At 33.8% G+C, this 15,011-nt stretch overlaps 1 protein-coding gene across 1 annotated transcript; it reads left to right on the top strand.

Moving 5' to 3' along the window:
• Window positions 1-2,058: 2,058 nt before the first annotated feature.
• Window positions 2,059-14,416, top strand: LOTGIDRAFT_220515 (hypothetical protein; the record flags this gene model as incomplete). The annotated part of the gene is made up of 17 exons (XM_009064450.1): window positions 2,059-2,176; window positions 5,750-5,852; window positions 6,052-6,155; window positions 7,794-7,889; window positions 8,014-8,101; window positions 8,419-8,524; window positions 9,357-9,500; window positions 9,712-9,792; window positions 10,093-10,170; window positions 10,332-10,425; window positions 10,926-10,979; window positions 11,448-11,691; window positions 11,935-12,001; window positions 12,777-12,859; window positions 13,120-13,232; window positions 13,627-13,778; window positions 13,978-14,416. 17 exons carry the CDS (start codon window positions 2,059-2,061, stop codon window positions 14,119-14,121), a joined length of 1,869 nt encoding a protein of 622 aa, XP_009062698.1. The 3' UTR covers window positions 14,122-14,416.
• Between the last annotated feature and the right edge of the window lie 595 nt (window positions 14,417-15,011).

Genomic DNA, 15,011 nt, shown 5'->3' with positions numbered 1-15,011 from the left:
AGGCAAGTGCGCAGCCCACTGGGCCGCCCAGACCTGGGGTTAACCCTAGCTTAACCCGAGGGTTAACCCTAGCTTTGGAAAATCAATTAGGGTTAGCTCAGGAAAGGGTTAAAGCTCGTTCCAAGCTATGGTTTCCGCATATGAAATGAAAGAGCACTTCGTTGCCCATCTTCTCAACACAAAATGGTCCGGATAAAAGAATAACACAGGGGTTTAAATGGGCCCGGAACAATTGTTACCCCAGTGGGCCCAAAGGGGTTAATAAAAGTGGACGATTTGGTTTCAGCTCTGGCCAGCCCATGCTAGCTTTCACAGACCACTTTGGTACACTTAAAATAGTAGAAGAGACGCTGTGGGACTTAGCAAAAAAAAAAATTTTGGAAAAAGCTTCGCCAGGGACTCGAACTCGGGACCCCAAAGTTGCCAGGCAAGTGCGCAGCCCACTGGGCCGCCCAGACCTGGGGATAACCCTAGCTTACCCGAGGGTAACCCTAGCTTTGGAAAATCAATTAGGGTTAGCTCAGGAAAGGGTTAAAGCTCGTTCCAAGCTATGGTTTCCGCATATGAAATGAAAGAGCACTTCGTTGCCCATCTTCTCAACACAAAATGGTCCGGATAAAAGAATAACACAGGGGTTTAAATGGGCCCGGAACAATTGTTACCCCAGTGGGCCCAAAGGGGTTAATAAAAGTGGACGATTTGGTTTCAGCTCTGGCCAGCCCATGCTAGCTTTCACAGACCACTTTGGTACACTTAAAATAGTAGAAGAGACGCTGTGGGACTTAGCAAAAAAAAAAATTTTGGAAAAAGCTTCGCCAGGGACTCGAACTCGGGACCCCAAAGTTGCCAGGCAAGTGCGCAGCCCACTGGGCCGCCCAGACCTGGGGTTAACCCTAGCTTAACCCGAGGGTTAACCCTAGCTTTGGAAAATCAATTAGGGTTAGCTCAGGAAAGGGTTAAAGCTCGTTCCAAGCTATGGTTTCCGCATATGAAATGAAAGAGCACTTCGTTGCCCATCTTCTCAACACAAAATGGTCCGGATAAAAGAATAACACAGGGGTTTAAATGGGCCCGGAACAATTGTTACCCCAGTGGGCCCAAAGGGGTTAATAAAAGTGGACGATTTGGTTTCAGCTCTGGCCAGCCCATGCTAGCTTTCACAGACCACTTTGGTACACTTAAAATAGTAGAAGAGACGCTGTGGGACTCACTCCACTAATTCATTTGCCATCTCTTCCCATGTTAAAAAACCTTCTATAACTTTTTCCAGAAATCTCGTTGAAAGCTCTCCAATATGTCGAATGAAAGCCTGGCCAATTCTCAACGTTTCCTAAAAAATTCATTATATGACGACCATGAAAATTATGAGCTACTAAATTGAAAGTAGACTACTACCGGTTATATTCATCTGCTAGTGTTTGGCAGTTCACAAACCGACTATTTTTAGAATTAGCCTTCCGCCTTTAGGTCTCTCATCATCTCACCAAATCTGAAAGATAATGCAATTTCAGACATCAAATTCCAAATCTAGACCAAATTTTACCCAAAAATAGGCATGCAAAAACCCCAAAAGGGAGAGAGAAAGAAGATTTCTAAAAATAGCCTGGACTACATTCCTATACAATCATTTGCATAAAAATAAAATGTTTTAGTGGACTGAGCTAGTCCTATATACCGTTAGTAGTCTACTTTCAATTTTAGTAGCTCAAAATTTTCATGGTCATCATATTGATTTTTTTAAAAGATATTAAGGATTGGTCAGGCTTTTATTCGAAATATTTAAAAACTTTCAACGAGATTTCTGGAAAAAAAAGTTGTAGAAGGTTGAATATCGTTTTTTAACATGGGAAAAGATGGCAAATGAATTAGCGGAGTGATTCCTTATGAATGGATATTTTGTGGTACAGTCGATTCAGAGTTCTTTCCCTTGATTTGATTCTCATAAAATGAAAATCGAATTTACTCATCAAAATTCTCGAATTTCAAGCCATATTTTAAAGCGAAATACGTGCGTTTGTGGATAATACTTATTGATCGAGTCAGTTGAAGGCTTTAAACATGGCGGAAACTACAAAACGAAAAACAACTGATCCTGAAGAAGAAAGTACAAATGAAGTAGAAGATGCCTGGATTGGTCCATTGCCAGATGAAGCTGCCAAACCAAAGAAGCGCAAAGGTTTGTCACTTCTAGTTCACCTAGTAAGTCCTAGTTACGGAAGAATACACATATCTTTTGACTTTTGTTTTAATTTATGCAAGGTAAAACTGTTCTAAACCCAAATATGAATGATGGCATGGCCTTGAATGATAGCCCAGCTTATTGATAAAATAACAATAATTAATAATAAATAAATAATAGAAATTCAGTCTGATCTGTATGTAATGCAAACTACTTTGTCTTCTAATCATATGTGTGAAGGTAATCTTCTATGAATATAAGATCTGTAGACAAATCTAGAGATATTTCTATAAGGAGTGAAAGTACGGTAATTATCTATAACGATGACGTCATTATAACGTGACGTATGATGTCAACAAAGCCGCCATCATTGCTTGGGAGAAAGTCTTGGGAAATTAGGTCAAAAATGTCATTTTATTCCTTATGAGGCATAGAATATCCAGGAAAAATAAAAATAAAACGAAAGGGTTGTTAAGTTGGTACAAAACATCCCTTTCTGTGTTTGAAACAATTGTCAGAATTTATTTAAAGAATTCCAGAATATTCACTCCAAAAGTACCCCGATTGACTGCGATCTAGTTGTCAACAAACATGGCGGCCCGCATGATCCGCCGTCTTTTTTCTCACTTTTTTTTCTGGAACGAATTGATGTATGTATGTGTTACCATTATAGAGAGCTTCGCCGTCGAGAGAGCTGTGCCCTCATATTATTATGGTATGGCCTAAAACTATTTCTAACTACCTAAGACCCAATAGGCAGTTGCACTCTATTCAACAAAATGCAACCTCTATCTTGCCCTAAACAAGTCATCATATTACGCTACTGTAATAGATTAAAGGGACCTTTCCAGGAGTAAAGCTAACCTTGCTTGGTCTCAGAAACGTGAATTGTTTCGCTAAACTAGTAATCAGTCATAATGTGCAGAGCTTACTGTCAAAATTTCTATGTTATCTGTGCTAATTATCTTAGTATGAAAGTTATTTTAACAAGACAACATTTTAAGAGAATTTTATTTTAAATATCATTATCTGTTGATGGCGTTATGCGACCTGGACTCAATCATCCTATCCCACTTCATGGAAGATATTTTGGTGTCAGAGACTATATCAAAATAACATTCAACTTTCTTATACGTAAATTTAAGAGAGAAGATAGGCTTGAGAACATGATATATACAGTTAAATTTCTTGTTTGGCGTAATTTTAAGGAATTATGCGATTTTTGTACAGTTTTAGTAGTTCTGAAAACTATTTACAAATATTCAAGGCTTAATTCAATCCCCAAAATTGCTGCATCTGTCCCTTTAAGTAGACTGTTGTAACAAGATAACTGCCACAGGTTGAATTCATCTTTTTGAAGAGAATGACCAAACACATTTCTCAAATAAATGAATAAGATGTATAAGACTTTTCTTTGAAAAAATTATGGTATTGTGGTCAAAACTAGTCAAAGGGGCAGGAGAAATGCCTGATATTCAAACAAGATCTCATCAGTCACATCTTCTGGATGTTTATTATAATTAACAGCTTCTGTTATAGTGAGGTCATATTGTTATTCTATACCTGTAGTAACAATATCCTAAAGGCCCGACTACACGATCATACATTTGTTCAAAACATCGTCATACATTTGTATGTGTAGACGGCTTTCCCAACAAGGTTGAACATGGTCAAACATGTAGGACGCTGTTCAAATTTTTAGCTTCATGTTTCATCTTTGCAACAAATGTTGGCAATATTTAAATTATTTATCCCTCTTTAACAAATCAGCTGCCGTACAGACGTCATGTGACTGCCTTCCCATCTTTCAAAATGGCGACCAATGCAGAAAAAGTTTGGACCGTACAGGATGTTACTAAATTAATTAGCCCGTATGAAGACCACCCATGTCTTTATAACACTTTAATTAAAGACTATAAAGATAAGGCATTACGAAAATTAGTAATGCACCGATTGACAGAGGAATTACGAACAACTGGTAAGTAATTTGTCTTCAAACCACGCTCGAACGAGGTCAGTCATTCATCCTCAGTTTGTTTATTATTTATTGTCTTCGCAAAATCGTTGGTATACGTAATCAAAAGTTGCCGATTTTCTTTAAAGTTGATTTGAATATCAGTTTAAACAGTACTTCAGGAATGATGATTGAAATGGTCTGATTTGGTACCCTGTAAAGGTATTGTGGACTAGTGTAGGATTCACCTGAAAAGTAAAAATTATAGTAATGTGTATTTTTTTTTTCATTTTTATACACCCACATGTAAGGTTGAAATCACCCTGTTGGTCTGTTCACATTTGGCTCGTGCTGACTCTACAGGCAACGATTCTTAACAGATTCTTTTGATTTTGTGGGTCAATGCCATTACAGGGTTCGCACAGCCTTGAAAAACCCTTGAATTCCGTTCGTTGCCTTGAAAAACCTTGATTTCAAAAAAAGTCTTTGAGTCATAAAAAAACCCATTTTCTCTTGAAAAGTCCTTGAATTTTGAGTTGAGTCAAATTGTGTATATTTTTATCATTAACCCCATTGACAAATATTAACTATCTTTATTGATTTCACAGTTCAGAAGTAAGGTACATGTGTATTCTGTCAGACTAATATCCTTGAAAATTCTTTGAATTTTTGAGGCAAAGTGCTGTATGAACCCTGCATTATGGAGATGATCCCTATTGATTTTTGTAAAGATCTGATAATTTTACAACCAAATATTGTTCTGCTGTTATAAATAAATCTCTGGACTTCTTATTCTGTTTATTTCTACTCATCTAAACATGCTTGATAACCAGTGTGTGATAAAACGGAAGTTATTAATGTCTTACCTGTAGCAAGATACATCAGTGTCAGGGCAAGACATTCCCCTGGAGATATTTCAGGTCTTATTACTGTATCTTCAAAGGCAATTAATGGCTTCACCTTTGGTAATAATTGGTGAAATGAAGTTACATCCATGCGCAAGAAATTTCAGAAGCAGGCCTGGTCTGTTAGCTGTAACTCACTCAATAAGGCCTCTTCTTAGGATCCAGTCCCTGACCCATTGGCAAATCTTTCGCGCTCTCCTCTTTCGCTTTTGGCGACAAGGATTGTATAAATGATATCTGATGCAGCAGCACCACTCAACAGACAGCTTTCAGCATCCATGTTGAATTATTTTCGCACCAAAAATGTTATTTACCCTTCATTATTGGTCATACATGGTCAAACATCATCATACAAATGTTGGATCATGTTTGATGGTGTTTGATAGTGTAGACAGAAATCCACAACAAGCTTGAACATGGTCGTGTATGATGATGTTTTGAACAAATGTATGATCGTGTAGTTGGGCCTTAAGACATCTGGCAGAAAATAAGAATGATATAAGCAAATAGAAACTATAGATGGTCTTGATTCACATAAAGCTAGAAAACCTTTGTGCACTCCCTTTTGAGACTCATAATTCTCATCGACATTTAATGGAAAGGTGCTGAACACAGTAAATGATTCACAATTTTAAAGTGACCTATTGATTTATCATTGCCAGTAACCTACACTGTCTTTCATTTATGAGTAAAATATAGATTTTGTTTCAGTTTTGGAGTTTGAAAAAGTGTACCTGAATAATATGCCAAGCTCAGAATATTATGAAATAAGTTACATGCACAGAGATGTTGTTACTCATGTTGCTTGTGCGAAGTATGTAAAAAAATTTTTACTATATATATGTTTAAATGTATATTGACATTGATATCTTTAACACAGCCCCCATTTTGTAGTACCGATGTTTCATTCTCTTCTTACATTTATAAGAGGTTATCAAATTATTTGGTTACAATTCATTACTTAATAAAAAGAAAATATTATCACAAGTTATCAATATAAATTTCCTTTCTAGAAACGGATTCATTATAACATCAAGTAATGATGGTCATGTCAAATTTTGGAAAAAGAACGAAGATGAAGGTATTCAATTTGTGAAACATTTCAGGAGTCATTTAGGTATGTCAAATTTTATTATAGATTGTTAAAGATGGAGTCTTTCATTTTTGTTTCTAATCCATTATTGTGTGTCAAACACTTATATAAATCGATTGGCTGGTTATCCTAACAACTTCCGAGTATAAGAGTTAATCTGTGCGGTCCCTAATTAACTCGTAATTAGCTAATTACCAAGGGAATCCCCATGTTTACATTTCCAATAAAAGTCGATCATAACAAAGAAAATTCTGTCACTTACAACATGGCGGCACCAAGAATATGGTTCTAGCAATTATATTTTGGTATTCGGTTTTCTATCTCTAATGCCAGTGCAAAATATGTTTCCATTTGTTCAAGATAAATAATTGTAATCATTTTAAGTATATTCTTACTTACCATATTGCTTTTCTCCTCTGCTGGACTAAATATTTCGAATTACGAAAATGTGGATAAACTCTTCAATTTAAATCAGAAATTATCATGTCACTTGATCTCTAGCTCATTCCTGAAAGTAAAGAGCTTGACGAAGCCTTTGTGTGGTTGATTGACAAACTAATGTTTGGATTAACCACTAGAAAGGCCAATTAATCTATGGATAAGCTCTTTAATCTCTTTTGGACTACTTTTAATCAAGAAAACCCATTTTTATACGCCCACATGAAATGGGGGGGCGTATATTGCCGTCACCTCATTCCGTCCGTCCGTCCACAATTGCTCGTAAACACTGACTGATTTCGATGAATCTTGGTATGGTTGTTTGTAATCACCCAAGGATGAACTCTATTGAAAACCGGACAAATCGAAAAATATTTACTATGAGTTATTTCCCTTGTTCTTAAAACGCTCGTAAACACTCTATTGAAAACCGGACAAATCGAAAAATATTTACTATGAGTTATTTCCCTTGTTCTTAAAACGCTCGTAAACACTCTATTGAAAACCGGACAAATCGAAAAATATTTACTATGAGTTATTTCCCTTGTTCTTAAAACGCTCGTAAACACTCTAGAAGGTCCAATTCATGACGGTTTTGATGAAACTTGGTGTGAGTGTTTGTAATCACCCACCCAAGGATGAACCCTATTGAAAATCAGAAGTATTGAAAAATATTTAGTATGAGTTATTGCCCTTGTTCTTGAAACCGCTTTCAAATTTAGCTCTTAAACACTAAAAGGCATGATTCTTTCTGGATTTTGACAAAACTTGGTTTTATTAATCAGTCCTGAAGATTGAATATTTGCCTTCTAGAGTTTTCACGAGCTAAAGATTGAACACGTTTTTAAGAACAAGGCCAATAACTCATACTCAATGTTATTCAGTGTTGTGCTAAAGAGTTCAAAAGAAGTGTATGACTGAAGGTTGAATATTTCATACTGGTGATTGTTACTGTACTGCTAAATATTTATGTTCAAAAGCTGCCAGTGGGCGTATATTATCTTGCCTGGCAAGATATCTTTATTAGAGTAATCGTTCATTCAAAATATTGAAATAGTTGATTATAATAAATAAAAAAAATACCTGAACCTTTTTGTTGAGAATCTTTGTCTTACTCTGGCATGTTTTTTGGTGGTTTTCCATGTAAACACAAAGGCTTAAGGTGCAAAAAGGTCTAAATGGGGTCAAATTTCATAAGCCCATTATTGCAGTTTTTCATTTCAGGTACTATTAATGATATGAATTTAAGTCTAAATGGAGAATATTGTTGTACTGTCGCTGAAGATAAGACAGCTAAGGTATTTGATGTTGTTAATTTTGGTAAGTTGTAGTTAGATTATGCATAATTATTTGCAGCAAATTCAAAATTAAAAAAAATATATATTAGTTTAATATCTTGATAATTATAAATAAAAGTGTTGTTAGTTCTTGGTTTCCATTACAGATATGATAAATATGATGAAATTGGGTTATGTTCCTAAAGCATGCTGTTTTATATTTGCTGCTGGTGATGCTATTGCTGCATTAGCTGTGTAGGTAATTTTGTGTTCAAAGTCATATAAAGTTTAGTTTTAATGAATCTCTTCAATGTTATGAAGTCAACACAATGATAAGATGCTCAAAAGATTAATGACTCTACAGAGAGAAAAGGTGGTTCTTGTAGACATTCTTGTTTTTACGTTAAAAATTTGATACCTTAAGCTCTACTGTAATAAACTTTGAAAATGAGTTTGTTTCATTTTTTTGAAGACTCAAATCAGTTATATTGTTAATTGTTAATAGAGTTATTTATATTAGAATGGTTTGATTGTTTTATGATTTTTAAATCCATATTTGTTTTTGTTTGTAGGTCAGAGGATAAGAGTAATAATATTTATGTTTACGATGGAACTGGTAGTAATACTCCATTACATACTGTAGATAAATTACATTATAAACCTGTTACACATATAAAGGTACATATAGGAAATTTAATTTTTCTTTTATACTCCATGAGTTGTGATATATTTCATTAAAAATCATACCAATCATAGTGTATGGGCAATATATTACATTACATCTGAATTTCCAAAGTGTACAAATACCAAAGTTCCTAGTGTGCTGCCATTATTTTGAGAATCATCTTTTTCCATAGTTATCCCTAAACAAATAAGTTGTAAGATTTTTTCGAAAAGAATTCCACAGTTATTGATAGTTTAATTGGCAGTTAATTCCACTGGTAAGGCGATGCCGCAGAAATGCATGTGTTGACTGTTTTAAGGAATAGTCTGGGAGATAGTCTGGGAGACTGAAAGGAGGTTTTGGAGGAGACAGTGTATAAATGTCAATCAAATCTGTTATGTAACTTGGAGCTGTACCATTCAATGCTTTATATGTTTGTAAGAGGATTTTATAAATAATTCGTATTTAGATAGGCAGCCAGTGCAAACTTTCCAGAACCTGAGTTGTATGTTCCTGCCTCCTGCTTCCAGTATATTTGAATGTGTAGTATTTGTATTGACAGTATAATGGTATATTTGAATGTAGTATATTTGTATTGACGGTATAATGGTATATTTGAATGTGTAGTATATTTGTATTGACAGTATAATGGTATATTTGAATGTGTAGTATATTTGTATTGACAGTATAATGGCATATTTGAAAGAGTAGTTTTTTTTGTATTGACAGTATAATGGCATATTTGAAAGTGTAGTTTTTTTGTATTGACAGTATAATGGTATATTTGAATGTGTGGTATATTTGTATTGACAGTATAATGGTATATTTAAATGTTTGTATTGACAGTATAATGGTATATTTGAATGTGTGGTGTCAATAGATACTGGTGGTATGGTAGAAGTATGGACAGGACCTAAATATGATTATAAATTTCCTAAAACACTGCAGTGGGAGTATAAAACAGATACAGATCTTTATGATTTTATGAAGGTAAAGCATATTATAATCATTGTAATGCAATGATGAATATTGTAGTTTATAATTCTATGCTGTCAGCACTTATCTCTAGCTATAATTTTCTATAATTTTTGAAACTGATTCAAACTGCTTCTTTTATTAATCTATTTAGAACCAATTCATACTTTTATTGTTGATCACAGTTACCATACTTTAGTTTAAGATTATTGATATTATCTTTCAGTGTAAAGCTCAACCCACCAACCTTGCTTTCTCACCAGATGGTAAATTATTAGTTACCATGGCTACAGATAAAAAGGTAAAAGTATTAATATTTATAATTTTTTAGACAGTATAATCCATTATGCTCAGTTCACACCAACAGCGCTTTGATCGCGCTTTAAAGCGGCGTACAAAGCGGTACCAAAACGTAACAAAGCTCGACTAAAGCGCCAGTGTCGTAATAGATCGTTGGAAAGCTTTGAGCAAAGCTGGATATTCGGCAAGAGCACCAATTTTGGGCACTCTGTCACGGATTGATTAAAGCGCCGAGAACGTATCAAAGCTTAACAAAGCGTAACAAAGTTCAGCAAAGCTTGACTCAAAGCGTAGGAAAGCTTAACAGAGCTTTATTCGATTCCTGACTGGGAAGTTAACTAAAGTTTTAGATGAAACAATACAACAGTATAATGAAATGCAAGAGGTGGGTTTATTTACTTTATATTCATAACTGCAATATTTGGGGTTTTTTTAATACGAAATATTGATAATTTGATTTATATCAAGCATTTTTCAAGATGAGTATTCAAAATTATAGATTAAAAGCACAATTGTAATATTTCCACCCTTTTATTGGAAATTCAGATGAAACAGGTGTTACCAAATATGGAGTTTGGTAGAAGAATGGCACTTGAAAAAGATTTTCAGAAGTCCGATTCTTTTTCCTTATCAAACATAAGTAAGTACTGGTTATAATTAATCAAATTAATGATAATTATTTAGAATGTAAATCTAATTTTGTTCTACAGCTATGTAATTTAGCTGACAAACGGTTACTGATTTTTACAATCCGCATATTCTGTGCCACTATTCGCAGGTATCTGTAGGCTATTTGTAATAAATTTATCAATGAATTTATACCAATAAGCCTATGAGGTATACATTCGATTTCACAAATATGGATTTTTTAGGTATAAATTTATACAAAAAATAAGTTTTGTAGATACTGTTCAATTACAGACATATACATGTACTAGAAATTCTATCAAAAATGAAGTTTTGAGTTACAAATAAGTATCCTGTGGCAAAAATAGTGTGTAGTTAGTCAATTTATCATCCTGCTATGTTAAACTGTGAAAGGCTTGTCAGTGCTATGTAAAAATTTCTTTGTAGTATATAAATTTCTGTTTAAATTAAGCCCAAAAATGGCATTATGTCATTCTTTTTTCTCTCTTACAGTTTTTGATGAAAGTGGAAATTTCATTTTATATGCTACATTATTGGGTGTAAAAGGTAATGTTTATTTATTTTTCTAGTTTGTTTTTTAAATGAAGTCAATCTGTCTAGATTTGATAGATTTTTGCAGCCAGGCGTTAATCTAATTCAACTTACCTCTGAATATTGATAATTGAAATTTATTCTTCAACTGATGCATTTAAAAGAGAATGCTGGTGTCTGATGCTTGTTCATTAAAGGGAAAGTCCAGGCTTCAATCTCTGCATTGGGCATTTTACAAACCAGTTTGCCCTGCCCTTGCTAGTCATTCAGGATGGGTCTAAATAAAGCTTCTAGCTGTTTTCATGGGACAATAAGTAAACCCTGTGTTGAAAAGGCTTCACATTTACAATATACATACGCATAGCTTATTTCCCTTATTGCACACTGCATGGAATCATCTTTCTTTAGGGCAATCATTTGATTGAATTATGTTGTTATTGTCTTCTTGGTTCAACAGTATTTAGTTTACAATTATCATTGCAGTAATAAATCTACATACAAATCAATGTGTGAGGTATATTGGAAAACCAGAAAATATTCGATTTGTCCAGTTAGCAATGTTTCAAGGTAGTGGTAAACAAATGAAGGCAGCCGTAGATGTTGATATGGTGACCTCGGATAATCCTCTATTATCTCAACATTTAAACGATCCCATATTGTTCTGTACAGCTTATAAAAAGAATAGATTTTTTATGTTTTCTCAAAGAGCAGCTTCTGATGCCAGAAGGTATGAATAATGAATATCAATCTCTAAATAATAGTTCAGATCTCAGTTCTAAAATACTTGTCAGAAGCTGAGGATTGGAGAGGGCTGGAAATATTTCACCATCACGATGATATAGTAAGCTGTGAAACTGTGTCAGGTAGATTATGCTAAATGTTTCTTGGATCGATGGCTGCTGTTTCTATTGTCAACTGCCAATGCATACTTCTAAAAGAATTGTGACATCTGTTTATTGTTTATTTTTAGTGTTTCCAATGAAAGAGATGTATTTAATGAAAAACCATCAAAGGAAGAAATTGTAGCAGCTACACAGGTACAAATAACATAATATGATATAATCATATGATAAAAAATAAAATCAGTGGGGAATTTGTTGAGGTAATGCCTAGTTCACACCAATGGCGAATCCTGCGCTTTAAATCGGCGAGCAAAGCGCCATCATTTTTTGTTTACTTTTCAAAAAATATTACGATCTCCTAAGTAATGTTACGCTCTGATACGAATTGGTTACGCTTTGGGGACGAATTATTTCAGGCCCTGTTACGCTTTAAATCACGCTTTGATAAGCTTTATTAAGCTTTGATGCGGTTATGACGCTTTAAATCACACTCTGATACGATTATCAAGCTCTGTTGTGCATTGTTAAGCTCTGTTACGCATTGGAAAATTTCGAAATGGCCGATTTCATGCTGCTTTTGATCAAGTGGTGACAGACTGTGAAGAATGGAGTCCCCGCTTTGAATAAAGCTCTGTTAAGCTTTCCTACGCTTTGAGTCAAGCTTTGCTGAACTTTGTTACGCTTTGTTAAGCTTCGATACGTTCTCGGCGCTTTAATCAATTCGTGACAGAGTGCCCAAAATTTTTATATACAGTTTAAAAATTTTTGGCGCTCTTGCCGAATATCCAGCTTCAAAGCTTTCCAACGATCTATTACGACCCTAGCGCTTAAGTCGAGCTTTGTTACTCTTTGGTACCGCTTTGTACGCCGCTTTAAAGCGCCATCAAAGTGCCGTTGGTGTGAACTGAGCATTATGATTAATAATGCATAATTTGATATTTTAAGTAAGAATTGCTGTTTTTCTTTGCAGGATGTAGCGTATTCAAGTATATCAGATAGTTGTGTCCTACATACAACAATGGGAGATATACATATCAAACTATTTCCTAAAGAGTAAGTTATTATACACATAATAGTTTTGTTATGGTATAATTGGTTAATAGACTGAATTATTATTGTCATTGACTAGAGCTCATCTCATGACGCCAACATGTGTTAGATAAACAATCCTTATCAGGACAAATTAGAAAAGGGATATAAACTTTTCAGAATGAGAACTGAGAGTAAAGTTAGCTTTCTCGATAAATGGAGTTATAAACAATATTGTTTTAACATTTTCTTTGAGCTAAATAATATTTTATGTTTTATTCCAGATGTCCTAAATCAGTCGAGAACTTCTGTGTACACAGTCGGAATGGTTATTATAATAATCATATATTTCATAGAGTTATAAAAGGTTTTATGGTTCAAACTGGTGATCCTTTAGGTATGGTACGGATTTCCCATTTAATTTCCAAAATATAGAGTTGTCTACCTTGAATAATAGAGAATATTAGTCCCAATGAAAGATAATATGTAAGATTCAGTATTCTGATCACAGTTCAAGATAATAACTTAACATAAATATGATATGATATGAGATAAACATTGAATATAACCTTCTAAAATGAAGATTATTTTGATTACTTGGTGTAATCGAACATTGGATTGAAATATCAAACTTTCATCTCTCAGTAGTGTAAGTTATATGACAATTGAAAAAAAATATAGATATCTAACATAAGGTATGTACATGAAAAAAATTGTGGTGGCTGAAAAGAAACAAAAAGGGTCAAAGTCGTAAAATTCCATTTAAAAATGATTTTGAAATCTGATTGTAGGTAATGGAACAGGAGGAGAATCTATATGGGGTGGAGAGTTTGAAGATGAGTTTCACCCATCATTACGTCATGATAGACCATATACTTGTAGTATGGCAAATGCTGGACCAAATACTAATGGTTCCCAATTCTTTATTACTCTAGTTCCAACAGTAAGTACATGTAACATATCAGAGTATTTCAGATGTCCAGTTGACTTTAAAATATGTTACCAATTAACTCTCATCTTCCTTAGAAAATGACAGGTCTAAGCGACCTTAACCAAACAGGCAACAGGTTTTAATTTCTAAGTTTAACAATGTACAGATGATGGTATAACTTTAGCTAAATGACTAAATGATTTATTTGTAGCCATGGTTAGACAACAAACATACAGTGTTTGGTAGAGTGGTAAAAGGAATGGAAGTTATACAGAATATTGGAATGGTTAAAACTAATGCAAAAACAGATAAACCATTTGATGATATTCGAATAATAAATATCTCTGTGAAATAGTGAAAATAAAATAGAATTTTTAACAAAATAACTTAAAAATGTTATTCCTCTCTTTTCCCTCTCTTTTCTCAAAATAGTTAAATGGTTGCTTTAAAAACAATAAAATGAATATCAGCACCCAGGTACAGAAATAGATGAGTTACATCGTGTCCAAACCACACCCCCATTTGTCATACTTCCCCGGGGCCGTGGTAAAACATGTGAGAAATATTACGTATTCATAGCTAAATATATATTTGTTCGACTATACAGTTGTGTTCATTTATATTAAAGGAATAAAGTTGTTTTAATATTTATTTCAATTTTAACTTTCCATATAACCACAGTTAATGTCTGACAAAATAAGAACCAGGTCATCATTGTCAATCATTTATTAAAATTCTTACAGCTGCAGGTGACATTTCTTTAAAGTTTAATTGAAACTTATGAGCATGTACACATCTTTCGAGCTGAATGACAGTGATGTGATGTGAAAATAAATGAATTAATGTATTTGATAAGTAAAATAGGAGGTGAAATGTTTAAAATGTACTTATGTTAGCAATCGATTCAGAGTTAAGAAGAAATGATTATTATGACAACTATTTCCTTTTCTATTTACTTTTCCTTCTGTCTACAAGAAATCTTTACATATTTCATTGTTATTTATTTAATTGTTCAAGAATTTAGCTATGCTGTCAGAAAATGTAACTTATTTTACATTTATTGATCCCAGAACATAACACATACATCTACATTAAGACATATTTCAAGGAGACTGTCAATGAGGTGACTTAAATGCAGAACAAAAAATCAATGTTCACTTGAGGAGATTGTCGATCCAAAGTTAGGACTTTTCCTTTAGCAATTTTCTGAATGCACCAAAATCCACTAAATGGAGAATAATGGTT

This window comes from Lottia gigantea, assembly GCF_000327385.1.
Source record: "Lottia gigantea unplaced genomic scaffold LOTGIsca_62, whole genome shotgun sequence".
Taxonomy (NCBI): Eukaryota; Metazoa; Mollusca; class Gastropoda; family Lottiidae; genus Lottia; species Lottia gigantea.
The sequence above is the reverse complement of the archived record's forward strand: the minus strand, read 5'-3'. Positions and strand labels throughout refer to the sequence as shown.